We start from the raw sequence: 17767 nt of genomic DNA, 5'->3' as shown, positions 1-17767 counted from the left end.
GTCGCTCGCACAGTGGGTGTTTGGTTTGAATTAAAAATCGATTTTCCATACAAATAGGATTTTCTTAACAATTGTAGAGCTTTTAATAATTGCGTTCATAGCATTATTTACATTCAACTTCGTTTCATTGGTGTAAAAGCTGTTTGCTCAATGAATAAAGTTAAAAAACGGCTTTCAACCGTTGATCGATGAAACGGCTACATCGAGGTCGTGTCTTTCGTCGACACAGTGTCGACACCATGCGTTTATGTGTGTATGTGTAAACAGCGCTTCATATGTGTCTATCCCGTCGCTGTGAGATCAACACAGACTGCACAATTCTTTCCATTTCCTGCTAAAAACTGCCACAAAAACCCCGCTAAACTGTGTCCCAAGACGGGTAGCGTGTAAGCTGTTCGTGTGTGTGTGTTTTTAACAGTGCACTGCGCCCGAAAGTCACACTCAGAGGGACGCCGCGGTCAGTGCGATGGAGTACTACGCCATTTTCATACCAAACAACACATCCAACTTTGGTAAGTATGCGCGCAGCCGACCGTTTGGTTTCAAAACCCCTAAAGGTCTGAAATGACTCTCCTCTCTGTGCTGGCCACCGTAGCCATCAAAAGCTTTTACAACGACAAGGCGGAGGCGCTTGCCGCCCTGAAGGTGCACAAAGATGCCCGGATGAAGTCGTTCCCGTCGAGCGAGGAGGCCGTCTACTTCTACCTGCACGGGCCCGCGGACGGCGGGGGGAGCACTGGAGGAGGCGGTGGAGCTGCTGCTGCTGCTAGCCTAGGTAAGAAGGATGAAGACACTATTTTTTATTTGCGTTTAATTTCATCAAACTCACGGCGTTGAATTACAATTTTATTTATTTTTAATGTCCCCCACTCCTCTCGCCTGTCCCCTGTCACCATGTTTTCGCCTGTGACAGTGCCCCCCGGAAGCCCGATACCGCCGGCCGAACGGAAGGTACCGAAATCGCCCTTCATCGCACCGTCCAGCCAGAAGCTGGTCGCGTTTCGCAAGCTGATCGAAGCAAACAACGTCGAGGAGGTGCGGGCGACGATACAGCAAAACCCGCGCTACCTGATCAGCTCCGGCGACACACCGACTATCCTGAAGGAAGGTCCCCGCTACAACGCACTGCACATTACCGCGATCGAGGGACGGGGCGAAATCTGCCGCCTCATACTGCAGACGATCGAGAGTGCCACGTACATCGAGCTGCTGCACGGGCAGCGCTCCGCCTCGACCGACGAGGTCACCGCCATCCTGCTCGACCTGTACCTGAACACGCCGGACAAGTGCCGGAACGAGACGCCACTGCACTTCGCGGCCAAGCTCGGGTGGGTGGAGGTGGTGCGCGAGCTGATCGCGTTCCCCCAGTGCCAGGTGAAGCCGAACGCGGACGGGCTGTACCCGCGCGACATCATCTGCAGCCGGGCGCGGCCGGCCAACAACACGCCCGAGGTGCGGGCCGCGATCGATGCGCTGCTGAGGGAGAACTTCTTCGTGCCGGTGATACGGGCGGAGGACAACACGCTGCCACCGGTCGTGGGGGAACCGTTCTCGCCGACCGAGCTGCCCAAGCTGGAAGGGGCGGGGCCCAGGGACAAGCTGGGCGCCCGGCGGGAGATAAAAGCGTACGCCGGCCCGATGGATCACGACAAGGCGCAGCGGTTCTGCAAGCGGTGGAAGACACCGCCGAGGCTGAAGGTGTTGGGGAGCGCCGCGGCGAAGGTGCAGAGCGACGGGAAGCTGTCGGAGCTGCGGCAATGCTCGACGCCGATCAAGGGTGGCACCGCGCGCCGGCTGCTCTTTGCCAACCGCTCGTTCGATGGAAGGCTGGAAGAGGTAACGGCAACCGGAATGGATGGTGAGCAGGTGGAGGAGGAGGAGGAGGAAGAGGAGGAGGAGGAGCAGCGCAACAACAATAACCATAGCCTGGTGGAAGCGAGCCTGGACGAAAGTTTGGTGCAGCCGGTGGAGAAGCTCCTGCCGGACGATAACGGCAATCACCTGCGCCTGTCGGTCCCGTACACCCCGAACCGGCTGTTCTTCTCCTACCGCACCAACCACCTCGCCAACGCCAGCTTCGACACGAACGGCTCGTACTGCGACAGCGAGCCGGACGAGGGCAACTTTAGCTACGTGTGCGAGGAAACGCAAACCCTGTACGGGAAGGCGAACGTGACGGAGTCGCCCTCGTTCAAGGAGCGCTCGATACGGCTGGCCGATCCGGCCAAGGGTCTGGAAACGGTGGGCCGCATGCTGGCGGAAAAGGAGCAGGTCGGCTGGAAGGAGCACTGGAGCTTTCTGGGCACGTTCTGCAACATGGCGGAGGAGGCGGGCCTGACGCTGCTTGACCGCTATCTGGCGCAGCGCAAGCAGCAGCTGGAAGGCGCCAGCCGGCAGCCAGAGCCCATCGTCCCGCCCGCTGACACCGGGGAGGAAGTGCCGGCGGTGCAGCGAGGCGATGCGGGAGACCGTTCCTTCAGCGACGAGCTGAACATGATCTGCGAATCGACGGAAAAGATGACGCTCAATATGGCGGGCGATGGGGAGCTGCACCGGACCGCCGTCTCGAACCCGTACCGCTGTCTGCTCAACTCGCTGCACGTGTTCGGCACCCGGCTGGTGAACAACGTGGCCAAAGCGACCGCCAAACCCGGCGACTGCACTGCCGCCGAAATGTTCCAGGGCGAGATACGCAAGGTGGAAAAGCTGCTGGAAAACTATCGCAACGATGGGGCCTTCCGAGTGGTCGACTTTTCCAAAGTGCACTCCCTGTTCGCCTACCTGATCGTGGCGAACGTCGCGCACAACCGTACGGGTGAGGAGCTGGCCAGCATATGGCGTCCACTGGTGCAAACGAACGGGTCGCTGCACGACGCAGCCAAATGTGTCGGCACGTTCTTGGAACAGTATTCTAGCCTTGCTGCAACAATAACGCCCCTCGACTTTGCCGACCAATCGGGATGGAGCGAGAACGAACACATCGCACCGTGCGGGTGTCGTACCGGTGCGACCACCATCCACGCCGGCACCGGCGGCGCTCCGGGCATAATGGAGCGAATGAACAAACGGCGCGAAAAGCGTGCGATTCGGACCACTCCGGCGTCGGAACCGGCACCAGCGCCGGTAGTGGTCGACTTTCACACGTACCGTAGCGGTGGCGGGAAGGAGCCGCTCCAGCTGAATGGGTCGAAGGACGAGGAAGAGCTGTACTACAGCTGCAGCGATTCCGAGAACGAGCAGGAAGAGGATGCGTTCTTTACGCCACCGTCAAGCCCGAAAGCGCTGCGCAAGGATCGCAACGGCAACAACAGCAGCGGCCACCACGAGACGACGGATGGTTTACTGAACGGGGCGGTACACGCCGACGAAGGAGCACTACTGAACGGATCGATGGATACGAGCCCGGTGGTGGAGGAGCGGCAGGAGCAACAGCAGAAGGCAAGCTATACCGCATTCATTTCCGAAACGATGCCAACCAAGCAGGACTTTGACGTGTGGAACGTGCTGAAAATGGTCGAGATCGATCCGCAGGCGCATCCGCACGTGCACGCCTGGAAGTGTGCGATGGTGGAGTACGGTTCCTAGGGGCGCGCGATTATCTTGCGGGATTGTGTCTCGAACGATTGTGTCTCGAATCTCGAATAAAACAGGTAGCGAACAGCTGGTTTGGAAAATTGTCAGACGAAAGCATGAAATGCTTAAGAGAGAGGATAAAAAAAGGATTAATGTTTGTTATTGGCAGTTGGTGGGCTTTGGTTTTGTATTGCGTGGAGTGTCTACAAAGGACACATGGAGGGATAACCTACGAACTGTAACAATATAATTGTCATGCTGGCGCACGTCATGTTTTTCATGTAGAGGAGTTGTTGTTTTTTTACAAAATGTTTTTATGCGATCAAGTTTATTTTTATTGAAAGGATTGAAGGAGCTTTTTTCGTTCGAGGTTCTGAGCAGGGCAGGAAACAATCAGCACGCACATGACTGTACTCAATTAAAATTAAAGTAAATTATTAAGACTACCTCATACTCGTCTTTTATTTCGGGTGATTCCACACAATTTAATGAATATTTTGTCCATATTCCCTATTCGCTGCATGCATTTTCATCCGTTTTTGTCGTTAATCTGCATTTCTAGGCGGTGGTCCCGTGGAACAGTCGTTTACTCAAACGACTCAATAACAACATACCCGCCATGGGTTTAATACGGACGTCACACGAGGCGTAAACTCAAAAAGTTTACGCTTGATTTGTATGGGAGAGCGTAAACTTCCTGTCTAAAGATTTCAGGGTTGTATGGCTGAAATCCAGTTTACGCCAAAGTTTACGCTTCGTGTGACGTCCGTATAAGCCTAGAATGGACTGACTTAACTGGCTTGCGTGGTAATGAATTAAGTCTCGAAAGCCTGTATAAGGTCGGCCGGCGGGGCATCACCGACAAACCGACGTGACACTTCGAACAAAATGAGCTTCAAAAGTTGTCTCCTTATTTCAAATGAAAATACGTTAAACACTAGCGCCATCTCTATAATGATTCGCTTACTACACTGACACAGAAAAGAAACTGCTAAACCCCCTTTTTGTTTTTCTTCGCAAATTCCAATGCGTATTGTTTTATGTACTTCCCACATCTTTTGCATTGATTTGGAAACTTATAAAATGATTTTCCTGGGTGTTTTGTCCAATAATTCTCACAAAATCTTGCCTCACACTTCCTTCGCCATTTGTATTTAGAAAAGTTGTTTACATCGAAGCAGCAGTGAACAGAGCTTACTTTGACAGAAGTGTTCGCCTCACTGGTAAATGACAGTACTTTCGTGTGGGACACTTTTGTAACACCAGTGTCACGTCGGTTTGTCGGTGGGGGCATGTCCGCGTAGGACGTTACGCCAAATAGAAGAAGCATTCCAAGGCCTTACTCCATTAATTGGTAGTAGAGTAGTCAGCCTAGTGATGGGGAAATTTTAAGTTTTCGTCGGAATCGATTCCAGCTAGCTCCGAAACGTTGTCTAGAAACGATTCCGGATAGTAGGTTCGGAATCCATTCCGGGATCGAGGTCCGGAATTGGATCCAAAATAGGCTCCAGAGACGGCTCCGAAATCAGAATCGGTTCCGAAATTAGAACCAGTTCCGGAATCAGAATTGGCCTCGAAATCGGGGTCCAGAGGCGGCTCTAAAATCAGAATCGTTTTCGAAATTAGATCCGGTTCCGGAATCAGAATTGTCCTCGAAATCGGAGTCGGTGTTGGAATCTCCGTAAGAATAGACGTTCGGGTCGAATGCTGATGCTACGTATTGATATCCGCAAAGAATCCAAAATGATTTGTGAACGATCCATTCTCATGGAGATTCCCGGACTGATTTCGTCTCTGAAACTTCTTCAATTCAATTCAAGAAATGATTCTCATTCCCGGAGCTAATTCCAATTCTGGAGTCAATTCCGATTTCGTTTCCGGAACTAATTGCGATTTTCATGTCGATTCTGGTTCCAGGGCCAATTCCGATTAACGAATTGATTCCGGATTCGGTGTGGAATCCGGAATCGGCGCTGGAATCAACTCCGGTATTGGCTCCGGTACCGGAATCATTTCTGACATTAGAATCGGCTCCGGAATTGATTCCGAACACGAAATCGGAATCGAGTAGGTCCAATTCCGCGCTTTCACCCCATAGCCCAGTCCGTATCATCAGCGTAGGCCAAGGTTTGGGAGATACCTCCCCGAAAGTTCGGTGACTTTCATAAACGGAGCAAAGTTTGTTGGAGCTCGTGAACAGACAAATAGGAAAGGAGTATCCTTGGAACCATGTCAGCACATCGCACTTAATTGTAACAGGACCACTGATCATGTGGAGCATGAAAAGAAAAGAAAATAAGAATGTAAAAACGGTTAATTTGAAATTTGTACGAAAATAGCGCTTTGTTTACCTGTTTTTTCTTCTCTCGAACGAAACGTCAAAAGCAGCACAGCTGTGGAACAGAAACCAAAACAAAAAGGGGCTGATTAATCAGCTGGATGGTTTCCTCGTTTCGTTGCTGATTTGGCTGCTAGAGTGGTTAACAAAGTTCCTTCCTATTCCTTTTCCCGAAAATGGCGAGCGGTGGTGTGGAACCGAATATAAGCAAATATTTCGCCAATGATCCACCGAGCTGTTTCGATAGTTTGACCGCCGGCGAAGGTACGTACTTGAGAAAACAGCACAATAACGAGACTGAGCGCTACTATATGTGTTTCTACTTCTTTCTACTTCTGTTGCAGAAGGTCTCTCGCAGGGAGCAGTGGCGGAAGCGTACCTGTCCTACGACTACCTCGCCAGCAGCTCGATGGACCTGCAATCCCAACCCAACATTCCGGACGGCGTGCGCGATCTGTGGCAGCCGCCCAGACGGACGGCACCGGGTGGCCTGCCACCCGCCAACCTAACCATGCCCGGCGTAAGCGTGGCGACCGATCTGACCGATCCGGTGCAGGACGCGGTCGGGTTGCTGGTCGACGCGAGCGAGGCGCAGCAGCGCAAGCTGCTCCTCCCGGACAACGTAACGCAGGACGAGCGGGGATTGCGCGAGCTGATAGAGAACGGGTGCTTCCGGTCGGCGGTGAACCTGACCGCCCGGTTGCTCACGATCAAGCAGCAGGGGTTCGGGCACGCCGGGCATCCGGTGAAGCACAGTCCCAACTCGCTGCAGCTCTGGTTCACCCGGCTGGCGCTGCTGGTAAAGCTCGGCCAGTACGAGATAGCGCGCGTGGAGGCGGAACCGTTCGGTGCACTCAGCAATCCGGACGTGTTTTACGAGTTCTACCATCCGGACATGCACGCGGACAGGAAGGGCTCGATGGCACCGTTCTCCTTCCGGCTGCTGCTTGCCGAGCTGCCCGTCTATCTCGGTGCGCCACGTGTCGCGCTCGATCGGCTGACCGATCTGTTGGCGGTGGTGCATCAAATCCGCTGCTACTTCGAGCGAACTGCCGGCCTGCCGAACGGTGCCGTGCCCCATGCGCAGGAAGCGTTCGGCTTTTGGACCGCGCGCGAAACGCGCGTCCTGCATTCCATCGTGAACTGTGCGCTGGCGGTGAAAGATTTCGGGCTGGTCGAGCAGCTCATGGAACGGCTGGCCGGGGCAGCGGCCAACCCGCAGAAGCGCATACTCCTGTCTGCCTGGGGCCGGATGCGGCTGCAGTGTGGCGATATGGCGGGTGCGGAGAAAAAGTTTGCCGAAGCTCGAAGGCTCAAAGAGGAGTAAGCCGTTTTCCTTTTCGAAATTCGTCTTGCGCGCTATCGTACGCAACTCTCACACAAGTGCTTTCGATTTTTTTTTATTTGTCACAGGAAAGCCTCCGAGGTGCCGGATCTGATCGACCGGGGGCTGCTGGCCGTCGCCCAGAACGATTTCCAGAGCGCATTTGAGCTGTTCCAGAAGGCGTCGGCGGCCGCGCCCTCCAACACGATGCTGTACAACAACATGGGCGTGTGTTTGCTGTACTCGGGCAAGCTGAAGGAGGCGATCAAGCTGTACGAGGGCGCAATCGAGCGTAACACCAAGGCTTGTCTGAACGAGTCGCTGCTCGTGAACCTGTCCACGCTGTACGAGCTGGAGTCGAACCATGCGAAGGAGAAGAAGATTAAGCTGCTGAAGCTGGTCAATCGGCACCGGGCCGACCTTACGGTCGGGCTGGACGTTTGTCTCAAGCTGCAGACGACTGTGTAGGCGGGCGGCAAGGGCTAAGTGATGCAGAGGATAAAGACAATTATATTTATGCTTTGTAGGCAGCCGTAGTGACGCAATATAGAACTGTTTTTTTAGGTTTAAATATTAATTTTAAAAGGCTTCAAAAGGTATTTGGTTCGTAAGTAGACAAGGTAGAAATCCAGCTAATGCAATTAAGATTGATCATGTGAAAGGAATGGAAAGGAAGAGAAAAAAAACATCTGTGCTTATAAAGTATTCATAATAAAGAAAAAGGACTAAAAATAAGAAAGCCAACGCTCTCGAGTGAAGCGAAAGATAACTCCTTCTCGGCAATCGAAGACTCTGCTCGTTACATATGGCGGGGCATGCCGCTTCGAACATTTTCCATAAATGTCGGAATTAATTGGCCCAGATGGTTCTCCTACATTTTGGAGCAAAGGAGTGGCCTTCCCAGGGTTTTTGAGCATTGGTGCGTAGTAGTTATAGGTAAAGTTCGCAAAACTTCTGAGTCGACTCCGACCCGACTCCGATAATATCGGAACCGACTTCGGATGGTAGGATCGCCCAGCATTATTCGGAGTCATTCGGAAGACTGGAAGACTCCGGACGACTCTGGACGACTCCGACTCTGGGCAGAGCTAGTGGTTCCGAGCATTAATTCAGTAGCCGATTCCGGAGCCGATTCCGAAGTCGGCTTGTGAATCAATTCTGGGATCGAAATCAGCTCCAGAATCGGAATCGACCTTGAAATCGCAATTTGCTCCGGAATGAGAATCAGTTCTTGAATTGAAGTAAGAAGTTTCAGAAGCGAAATCAGTCCGGCAATTCCGATTTCGGAACCAATTCCGGAGCCGATTCCGAAGTCAAGTCCGGAAACTGATTCCGGACCTACTATACGGAATCGATTCCAGAAAACTTCGGAGCTAGTCGGAATCGATTCCGACACAAATTTATTTTTTTCCCATCCCTACGTGGAAACTACACTCAAGGTATTTTTTAATTGCAAACGAGAAAAATTGCAAATTATATAAAAGATAAGTTTAACTTCTTTTTTAATATATTTATATTTATATATTTTTTTAAAAATATTTTTTTTATCACCAAAATGTCCCATTCAAATGACGAATCGCGTGACCGCAAGTATGAACCACTGTTTCTCCAGTTTGTATTTTGTCGCTGCTAAAAGCAATTTCGTTTTTTGATTGCGTTTGCTAAAGAGTGTTTTAAAATGTGTGGGAAATTGAGCCTCAAGACAGGCGCAGTGTTAAACTAAGTGGCAAATGAAATTTACCGAAAAAAATAACGGCCACAGTGTTGCCTCCAAACTCCAGTCAAACGGCAGGAGCCATCCCCTCCCCTGCGCGGCGTTTGACATCAAACGTCAGTTCTGGAGTAGGGGGAGAGGGCAGCAGCAGCAGCGCAAGGAAGAAGTTTAGCTCGAACCGAACGCATCAAACAACAGCTTATTTCATCTCAACAATCCCTGGAATCACCATGGCGGCCGCGGACGTTGCAGTGATGAAGGTAAATTTCGTGACCGGGGACAATGCTACCCCCTTATTGTCTATTGTTTCACAACTGTGTGCGTGTGTGTGTGTGTTTGTGAGCTAAAAAGTGTGAACCCAACAGTGCTTCTCGGCAGGGTGGTCGCCCTGGAAAGGGTGCGTCCTCCAGTGGCAGCAGCAGTGCACTGATTCATCAGCATAAATCATAACAATCGTACCAGAGGCCGGAAGTCGGCACAAAAAAATAGTGTTCGTGAGAATATGTGTGAAACCGTTGCGAGGGATAGGGAGTGGACCGTGGGGTGGCACGTTCGGTCTGGCGTGGTACATGTCCAGAAAGAGCCCCCTAGGGGAAGAATAAACATGACTGTTTTTTTTTGTTTTTCCATGAGTGCATGTGTGTGGGGCGGTGGTGCGGATGTATTGGTGTTGTGCGTGAATATATGCCGTGTGGGCCAAGAGCTGCATAAGAAATAACAAACTTTGTTGCAGCAAAGTGTGCACTATAAAGTAAAAGAAGTTTTCCGAAGTAAGAAAACAAAAAAAAACGGAACAACCTGAAGGAACATATTTAATGGAATTTAGGATGGCTCACATACAAAGAGAGCCTTTGAGGGAGTTATTGAGCTACTTATAAGTCTGAGGAGATTTTCACCCTCACTAACGGAGACACAAAAGCAATGCCAAAATCCCCCAACCTGAATCTTGCCGGAAGCGTGAGTCTTGCGACAAACACGCACCAACACATACACACAGGCACATGCCACAGTACAAACGGAGCAGAACGCAGCGCAGCCAGGCATCGAAGCGCATCCAAGAATGCTGTGGTGGACTGTGCAATATGAAACGAATGCGTTGTTTATGCGTCACCCGGCATTCGATTGTGCGAAGGAAGGAACGAGGAGGTCGTCGGTCGTCGGTCGCCGGTCGGCTGCTATCTGGAGAACTGGCGCGTCCTTCGCGTTTTACTGCCTGTGCACTTGGGAAGGTTTCAGCTAGCGATGTGCTCTTTGGAGCGCACCCACGACTCCGATCCAACTCCGGCTATTCTGAAGTCCGATTTCGACTCCGGCCAAATCCGAACCTCTAGCTCTGCGCGGAATTGGAGTCGTCCGGAGTTGTCCAGAGTCGTCTGGAGTCGCCTGGAGTTGTTTGAAGTCCGAGTCGTCCGGAAAAATCAAAAGTCATAGGAAAACAAAAGAAACAGAAAAGGAGAATGGACCCTGAATCTTCCTCCTTAAAAACAGATTTTTAAAACTCTGATTATGGCTCCGTATGACGGAAAACATAGGAGAATATATCCCATCAAAGCTAATAAGAAGTTCCAGGCGCTACCCAAACAAAGCTGCGGCGCATTCTTTTACACCTACATATACCCTCCCCCTGTAACACCGCACTGCGAGCAATCAGGAAAATGTGTAGGGAAATTACTATCGCCCCTGGAAATGGCCCGTATCGAAGAGGGGTTTGCTGTGGTGGGATGAGCCGTTACCCGCCATAATAGACTCGTTACCGCACACAGCTCACAGTTAGCGTACGGATTCGGCACACACTTTCTAATTCCGGGTGGAGCCGTTTGGCCCGCTCTCGAGGGTCTGGCCGCTGGCCGTTACACGACTCAACATAGGAAGAGGCTTTTCTTTGAAGAGAGAGAGAGGGAGAAAAAAAGATAAATAAGCAATCCAATGCTGCGCGTTCATATGCTGGCGTACGTACGCAACGGCAGCGCGTGTTGTTGCTGGGAAAAACGCATAAACAGCAGTCGGAATTGAATGCGAACGGGCAATGGAAATCGATCCGGCGGGTTTTGCTCTTTACGCCTTTACGGAGGAAACGATCGCTGCCTGGAAGTGATCCAGTACAGGCAATTTTTAACGTTGAAGTGTGATTAATGCGTTGATGCCGCTGTCCGTTGAGGCGGCTTTTCAAATGACGCATTAATTTGTTCAGTGGATTAAGCTGGACAAGGGCATCTTTTACGGGCTTTAGTGTGTGTTTTTGGGCGGAAAAGTTTGACTCAACATTTTTCACGAACACTTTTGCGTAGCTATAAATGATTTTTTTGTAGTCTAAGGAAGAACCTTAATGTCGTTAATCAGAATATCTATCAGGATCGTTTGTATTACATGCTATTTTTAAAATTGTCAAAACTTCCTAAACTTAACGGGCAACTTTGCCTGCTAATATGTGATAGTAATTTTTATCAAAATCAATCAAGTAGTAATGGAAAGTAAAAAAAGGCCCGCAACATGCTATCCGGCCCCAATTTTGAACCATTCATGTTGATTGATCGGTTCCCTTTAATCAAAAAACCCCGTCGATCGATTGGTAGAAAATGCTTTGCTTTTTAGGGCCATTAGGGACAACGATTTCACTGCCAAAAGCCAAAATTGATCAGAAATGCTTTCTCCCGGCAAGCGACAAACAGAAAACGCTCAGCGGTTAAACTTTTTCAAATCAAACCAATTGTCTGGCGGGTAAAGTAGGTGACATCGGAAGAACAACAATGTCAAGCGTCTAGAATAGGCAATAGGGCCACCCCTATCCCGAAACGGGTCGGTCCACTTTCTCACCCGTCGAAAGGGGAGAAAGTGCTCCAGCCAGTACTTGTAACGTTTTGGGTAGGCATTGAATTCTATTACGGTGCAACAAACCTGCAACCAAACTCCCCGGCTGGCTGCATGAGTAATGAGGCCTTGAAAAACTTTGTCTCGCGCCATCACTCAACAACCCCCGCGGCGGATTGGACAATAAATAAATTAACCGATTGTTAGAAAATAGGTGGCCATATCTCTTTCCCCTCGCGCGAACTGCGCGGGAGGTCAACTTTCCGGAATTGCCCCACATTTTAAACGGTTGAGCTGTGTTTGCTGTTGCTTTACTGTTCGATAAAACGCATCTGCGCACGCGGGTGCTTTTCTCGATCGTTTCCTTATCGGTTTACAATCCTGCCTCTTGCCAAGCGGGGTGGTGAAATATATTGACCGGTAGAGGGATGGCACCATGTGGCGTAAAAACATAAAACACTCGACCACACATTCTCTTTGGACCGCTTCGTTAGGAGTGTGGCCAAAAAAAAAGCTCACTATTTCATTTCAGTCACGGAAATTAACAAATCACGTACTCTACTGCAACACACTCTTTTCAGCCTTTGTGTTGTGTTCACAGTTCGCTAAGACGGTGGCGGGCGCGTTTCGTTTGGAGGCATCCTCCTCCTCACCGGGGGTGGGTGGTTTATGGGTGACCCGATTGTCTAGCTTCCCGGCCACACGGATCGATGACGACCGTCGCCCTGACCCAAACGCAGCGTTGTGGATTGTTGTTTGGAGTACATTAATTTTCATTTATCATTTGCCGCTTGGCGAAGAAAATTGGGCGCCGAGTCGCATGAAATATTGATGGGTGACGAGGGATGGCATCGTCTTGCTGCTTGTTGTATTGCTGTGTGGCGCTTCTTTTGCAGCATTCATTGGATGCACTGCGGGGCCAAGTGTAGCGAAGCGTTACTCTTCTCTTCGTCCACTTTGTGCGGATGAAACTGAAACCTTCGTGGCTGGTAGTGGTGGGGGATGATGGCAAGATGTTCAAGGCGTATGGTTAATTTAATCTCCGTAACATCGTTTCGTTTCTCGCCAAATGGCCAAACCGTGACGTACGGTTAATGTTTTGCTTGTTTTGCTCGGTTTGTCTGTGATGCGATTGCAAAATGGGCTTGTTGAGGTTGAGGAAAAGCAAGGCGATGATGAAATGGATGATCCACTATCATGATGATGCGATGTATGCAGGTTTTTAAAAAATGAAATCCAATCAGGAAACTGCATTCCTTCGCACAGTGAAAGGATTATACAATTGATCTGACAGTAAAGTGTGGATAGCATGGGATGTTACATACGTCTGCTTAATCTTTGCGTTATCGTGTAGAGGTATGGAATTTAATTTGAAATGCTCGTTGCTCCTATTGTGTGACACAGGGGGCAGCGATAAGAGCAGCCTTCTTCGCATTCTTATGGCACGGTAACGATCTGTTGAAGCCAAGACATTTTTGGTGCAATGATCTACACGATCATGCCGGTCTATACAGACCTTCGAGACTTATGGATAGTATCACGCAGCCGGACATTCAGTATTTGCTACGCGGTACGGTCCATATGAGGCTTGACGGACAGGTTGTTAAGTTGACATAGACTTAATCATGGCATGGATAGTTAAGTCCTTCGGGACAGTCCAGATGATGACTACGTGCAATCAATATCGATGGAAAATGTCCTGTACCAATTTACAGCGATTCTATTGATGATCTATTGATTAACACAATTAGGCACCAAGTCATGTTCATCTGTGAAATATTGGTTGAAATCGTAGATTCTGGTTTGGGTTCGTTACAGGGTGTTCCGAGTCAATTTCCGCTTTTCTACATTTCTACATACAACATTTTTCATTGCTTGCTAGTTGTTTTTCAACAGCTGTCAAATGTAGTATTTGCTTCTCAATAATGTTTCAGTTCTTCTAAATAATTTTCAACACGTCTCATTCTGGATTGAGTTGAACAGTTCTTTGTGATGTGTTGAATGGAAATCATGTGTAAGAATGGAAATTTTATTATGATGCAAATCGACCATTTGAAAGCTGTGGAAAAACTTCTTGAAGGCGATGAATAATGATGTACACATCCGAAAGTGACCTGGAAAACCATGTATGCTTTTCGAGGTCTAATTTACAAAACATCCTTCTTCAACTTCAACTTTAAGATAAGAAGTTTTTACGTTGGGATCTGCTAACCTAAACGATTTTGAAGTTTACTAATTGAAAAATAAAGAATAGGACACTATTGAATTTACTGGGGCCTCTGATTGCCTTCAACTCCTTCGCTAGGTCTGTCCACTTTCATATATTTTGGATCGATACATGCATGATGGCGGTAAACCTTAACTTAAACCTCGCTTTCAAAGATGAGATAGACAAATTGACGTTGTGTTGTGGGCATGATCACTTTGAGACTAAGTTACAGTAAAGTTAGTTAATTTGAGTCATGTTGATAAGAATGAAGAAGGGTGTTTGTTTGTAGTTTGGAATTAGATTGATCTATTATTGTGTGTTCTAAATCTACATCGATTTGAATATTTCTGCTGATATTATTTTTTATAAGTGTAATAAGTGTAGTGCCAATGTCTCCCATCAGCACTTTAAAGAGAGAACATCATTTGACATTACTTGCTTGCTTCCATTCTAGAACGATCTTACTCGTACACTGAAGCAATCGGGACACGTCGGATTCGACAGCCTGCCCGACCAGCTGGTCAGCAAGAGCGTCCAGAATGGGTTCGTGTTTAACATCATGTGCATCGGCGAGACGGGCCTGGGCAAATCGACGCTGATGGACTCGCTGTTCAACACGAATTTTGAATCGCAACCCAGTCCTCACACGCTCCCCTGTGTAAAGCTGAAGGCCCACACGTACGAGCTGCAGGAGAGCATGGTTCGGCTGAAGGTGAGAATCGAGCGAGAACTGTAGAAATGGATGTAAGTAAAAGTTGTGTGTCTTTTTCCCCTTTTTTCTTCCCCTCTCCAGCTGACGATCTGCGACACGGTTGGTTACGGCGACCAGATCAATAAGGACGATTCCTTCAAGTCGGTAGTCGACTATATTGATCAGCAGTTCGAGGCGTACCTGCAGGAGGAGCTCAAGATCAAGCGCTCCCTGTCGACGTACCACGACAGCCGCACGCACATCTGTCTGTACTTCATCTGCCCGACCGGCCATGGGCTGAAGTCGCTCGATCTGGTCTGCATGAAGATGCTCGACTCGAAGGTGAACATAATACCGATCATCGCCAAGGCGGACACGATCTCGAAGACGGAGCTGGCCAAGTTTAAGGCGAAGATTAACGAGGAGTTGCGCGCGAACGGCGTCCAGATCTACCAGTTCCCGACCGACGACGAATCGGTGGCGGAGGTGAACACCACCATGAACTCGCACATCCCGTTTGCCGTCGTGGGCAGTACGGACTTTGTGCGCGTCGGCAACAAGACGGTGCGGGCCCGCCAGTACCCATGGGGTACGGTGCAGGTGGAGAACGAGGCGCACTGCGACTTTGTGAAGCTGCGCGAAATGCTTATCCGCACCAACATGGAGGATATGCGCGAGAAGACGCACACGCGCCACTACGAGCTGTACCGGCAGAAGCGGTTGGAGGAGATGGGCTTCACCGATGTGGACAGCGATAACAAGCCGGTCTCGTTCCAGCAAACGTTCGAGGCGAAGCGTAGCAACCATTTGGCCGAGCTGCAGGCGAAGGAGGACGAGGTGCGTCAGATGTTTGTGGTGCGCGTCAAGGAGAAGGAGGCGGAGTTGAAGGAGAGCGAAAAGGAGGTACGTTGGTGTTTTAATGGCGGTTGGTCTTTGTTTGTGATAGATAATTAATTTCATTTCCTTTCCTTCCTAGCTCCATGCCAAATTCGACAAGCTGAAGAAGGACCATGCCGAGGAGAAGCGCAAGCTGGAGGAGTCGCGCAAAAAGCTCGAGGAAGAGTTCGTCGAGTTTAACCGGCGCAAGTCGCAGATGACGGCACACCACACGCTGACGCTGGGCAAGAGCAAAAAGAAATGAACGAGCTAAAGAGGGGCGCTTCTGGTGGTGGTTGTGGGGAGAGCGCCTTCCAGTGAATTTCCCTTTTTTTGCCGTTGATTCTCATTGCGTGTGCTTTTGCTCTATTATCTCTCTATGGTTGCAGCACTGAAAAGGCTTGCTTTCAACAATCCCGAGGAAGAGTTTTTTTTGTTTCTATAATGAAAAAAGCGCGATTTTTATTCACTTTTTCACCATCTTTCCCATGTGTATTAACTTCAGATAATATTTTTTAGGCTTGAAAGTATTTTGTAAATTTAACTGATTTCATTAAACCCGTTTTCGTTACAACCGAAGCAGTAGACAAGCTTTTGCTTAGGAAAGTAAGGGAAACTATCGAACCAAAACAAAGAAGAAACCGAAACAAAACGTGCAAAGTTTTTACTAGCAACAATACAACAAAACGAAGCAAAACAAAAGTATAATGTTAAGAACATTGAACATGTAAAATCTTCAGAAAGGAAATCGTTTTAAACTGAACAAGGAGCAGAGAACGCATAGCCAAAACTAGTATTGCAGTAGGACGAGTGGAACGAAGGATAACAAATGGTAAGAAGATTTTCTTTTAGCAAAACGATTTAGGAAAACGATTTATTCTTGGCAAAGATGCTTCACGTACAAACTATGGCTTTCTCGTAGTAGCTGCACTGGTTAATAGATAGAGTTTTACCTGCTCAACCAAAAAAAAGAAGCAAAAAGGAGATTATCGAAGGAAGAACAAAATTCACCTAACAAAAAAAAGTAGCGCGATATCAATTTTAGTTGAAGCAGAATGTTCCGACCGACGAAACTAGCCACAAGCCAGTCTCACGTTGAAAGTGAACGGTTACAGCACGGAAAATGCGATATAAACAGGGTGAGGATTAGGCAATCGACAATCATGTTTGTCCCCGCCTTTAACGTGTCTGCCGTTCGGTGAAACTGTGTCCATTTGTGCGTTCGTAATTATAAAAATGCTTGAAACAAAAGCCAAACCCGTTCCACGTTCTTTATCGGTTCGATCAAATGCAACCGTTTTAAATTGGTCTGCGTATCGCTTTATTTTAAAATCTATAGCACACTAAAAGCAAGCAAGAATTACAGAAAAAGTTAAGAGAAAAACATACAAGTGGAGCATACGAGAAAGAAGCGACCAAATTTTATTTACTTATGTTTGGTTTTGATTGACATTGCTTAACCGCAAAATTGCCGGCAGCGTTTTTATCCGGAGGCTACGTATCACAACCACCGTTGTCTCTGTGTGCCGCGTTTGCGTTGTGCAAAGCTCATCTCGATTAAATGTAATACTATACCGCCTAAAATACACACAGAGTCTGTATGACGATAGAAATAAGGAAAGCAGGTGTCGTACGGTTTACATCTCTACTGCTGGAAGGAAAGAAAATACAACTGTTCCATTCGTTTTCCCCACCTGAAACACTTTCAAGTGACGCGCTTCCTAATTTAAATTGTTTTAGAGATGGGAACGTAAGTAATCAAAAGTAACGGAAAATAACTCGTTAATTTTCAATCAGTTACTAGTTACTGTAACTAGTTAAAAGTAGCTGATAGAAGGATTGAATTGCAGTGAACGGTTACAGGTAACTAGGAAAAGTTTTCGAGTAATTAATTATTTTTAACCAGTAATTATTCCTGGAAATTCAGATGAGTAATTAATTAAAAGTCGCCTAGACAACATAACTGGGTATAACAATTATATTTACTATTATAGAGACTAAAACTTAGGATATAGAAAATATTGAGAAAAACTAGTTATGATTGTATTAGATGTGGATGATATTGGAATAGGTAACACAAACTCAATTTTAAACTGAATTTTGAATCGCAAATTCGTTCTACATGTGAAGAAATAGGATTTAAAACTGATTCCAATTCCACTGATTGCAATCTACAAAATCTAAAACTAGACGAAACCGAAAAGAAAATAGCTTATAAAAACTACTCTACGAAC

The 17767-nt window shown here is 48.3% G+C and overlaps 3 protein-coding genes across 7 annotated transcripts; all 3 read left to right on the top strand.

The window, feature by feature from the left end:
- The first annotated feature begins 255 nt into the window (after nucleotides 1-255).
- On the top strand, nucleotides 256-4024 carry LOC121599799 (ankyrin repeat and LEM domain-containing protein 2 homolog). Its single transcript, XM_041927869.1, has 3 exons — nucleotides 256-512; nucleotides 596-775; nucleotides 914-4024. The coding sequence occupies exons 1-3, from the start codon at nucleotides 467-469 to the stop codon at nucleotides 3583-3585; spliced, it is 2898 nt and encodes a 965-aa protein (XP_041783803.1). The 5' UTR covers nucleotides 256-466; the 3' UTR covers nucleotides 3586-4024.
- Nucleotides 4025-4826: 802 nt separating this feature from the next.
- On the top strand, nucleotides 4827-7991 carry LOC121600309 (trafficking protein particle complex subunit 12-like). Of its 5 annotated transcripts, none has more exons than XM_041928777.1 (4): nucleotides 4827-4927; nucleotides 5645-6175; nucleotides 6256-7234; nucleotides 7325-7991. In XM_041928777.1, exons 2-4 carry the CDS (start codon nucleotides 6088-6090, stop codon nucleotides 7701-7703), a joined length of 1446 nt encoding a protein of 481 aa, XP_041784711.1. In that variant the 5' UTR covers nucleotides 4827-4927; nucleotides 5645-6087; the 3' UTR covers nucleotides 7704-7991. The 5 variants fall into 5 exon arrangements, with proteins under 5 accessions (XP_041784711.1, XP_041784709.1, XP_041784708.1 ...); XM_041928775.1 differs by having other exon boundaries at nucleotides 5491-6175; XM_041928774.1 differs by having other exon boundaries at nucleotides 4827-5876; nucleotides 5962-6175.
- Nucleotides 7992-9065: 1074 nt separating this feature from the next.
- Nucleotides 9066-16494, top strand: LOC121599703 (septin-2). Its single transcript, XM_041927721.1, has 4 exons — nucleotides 9066-9209; nucleotides 14421-14678; nucleotides 14760-15560; nucleotides 15634-16494. The coding sequence occupies exons 1-4, from the start codon at nucleotides 9180-9182 to the stop codon at nucleotides 15796-15798; spliced, it is 1254 nt and encodes a 417-aa protein (XP_041783655.1). The 5' UTR covers nucleotides 9066-9179; the 3' UTR covers nucleotides 15799-16494.
- Nucleotides 16495-17767: the final 1273 nt, after the last annotated feature.

This window comes from Anopheles merus, chromosome 3L (assembly GCF_017562075.2).
Source record: "Anopheles merus strain MAF chromosome 3L, AmerM5.1, whole genome shotgun sequence".
In the NCBI taxonomy this organism is placed as follows: Eukaryota; Metazoa; Arthropoda; class Insecta; order Diptera; family Culicidae; genus Anopheles; species Anopheles merus.
Note: the sequence above shows the minus strand (reverse complement) of the source record. Positions and strands in the feature narration are given on the sequence as shown.

What these genes read in the sequence shown, in the direction of transcription:
- LOC121599799 (XM_041927869.1), top strand. Translation starts at nt 467, where the DNA reads ATGGAGTACTACGCCATTTTCATACCAAACAACACATCCAACTTTG. An exon ending in AAACAACACATCCAACTTTG is followed by an intron (nt 513 to 595) that starts GTAAGTATGCGC and finishes TGGCCACCGTAG; the next exon opens with CCATCAAAAGCTTTTACAAC. An exon ending in TGCTGCTGCTGCTAGCCTAG is followed by an intron (nt 776 to 913) that starts GTAAGAAGGATG and finishes CGCCTGTGACAG; the next exon opens with TGCCCCCCGGAAGCCCGATA.
- LOC121600309 (XM_041928777.1), top strand. Translation starts at nt 6,088, where the DNA reads ATGGCGAGCGGTGGTGTGGAACCGAATATAAGCAAATATTTCGCCAAT. An exon ending in TAGTTTGACCGCCGGCGAAG is followed by an intron (nt 6,176 to 6,255) that starts GTACGTACTTGA and finishes CTTCTGTTGCAG; the next exon opens with AAGGTCTCTCGCAGGGAGCA. An exon ending in GCTCGAAGGCTCAAAGAGGA is followed by an intron (nt 7,235 to 7,324) that starts GTAAGCCGTTTT and finishes TATTTGTCACAG; the next exon opens with GAAAGCCTCCGAGGTGCCGG.
- LOC121599703 (XM_041927721.1), top strand. Translation starts at nt 9,180, where the DNA reads ATGGCGGCCGCGGACGTTGCAGTGATGAAG. An exon ending in CGGACGTTGCAGTGATGAAG is followed by an intron (nt 9,210 to 14,420) that starts GTAAATTTCGTG and finishes CTTCCATTCTAG; the next exon opens with AACGATCTTACTCGTACACT. An exon ending in TGAAGGAGAGCGAAAAGGAG is followed by an intron (nt 15,561 to 15,633) that starts GTACGTTGGTGT and finishes TTTCCTTCCTAG; the next exon opens with CTCCATGCCAAATTCGACAA.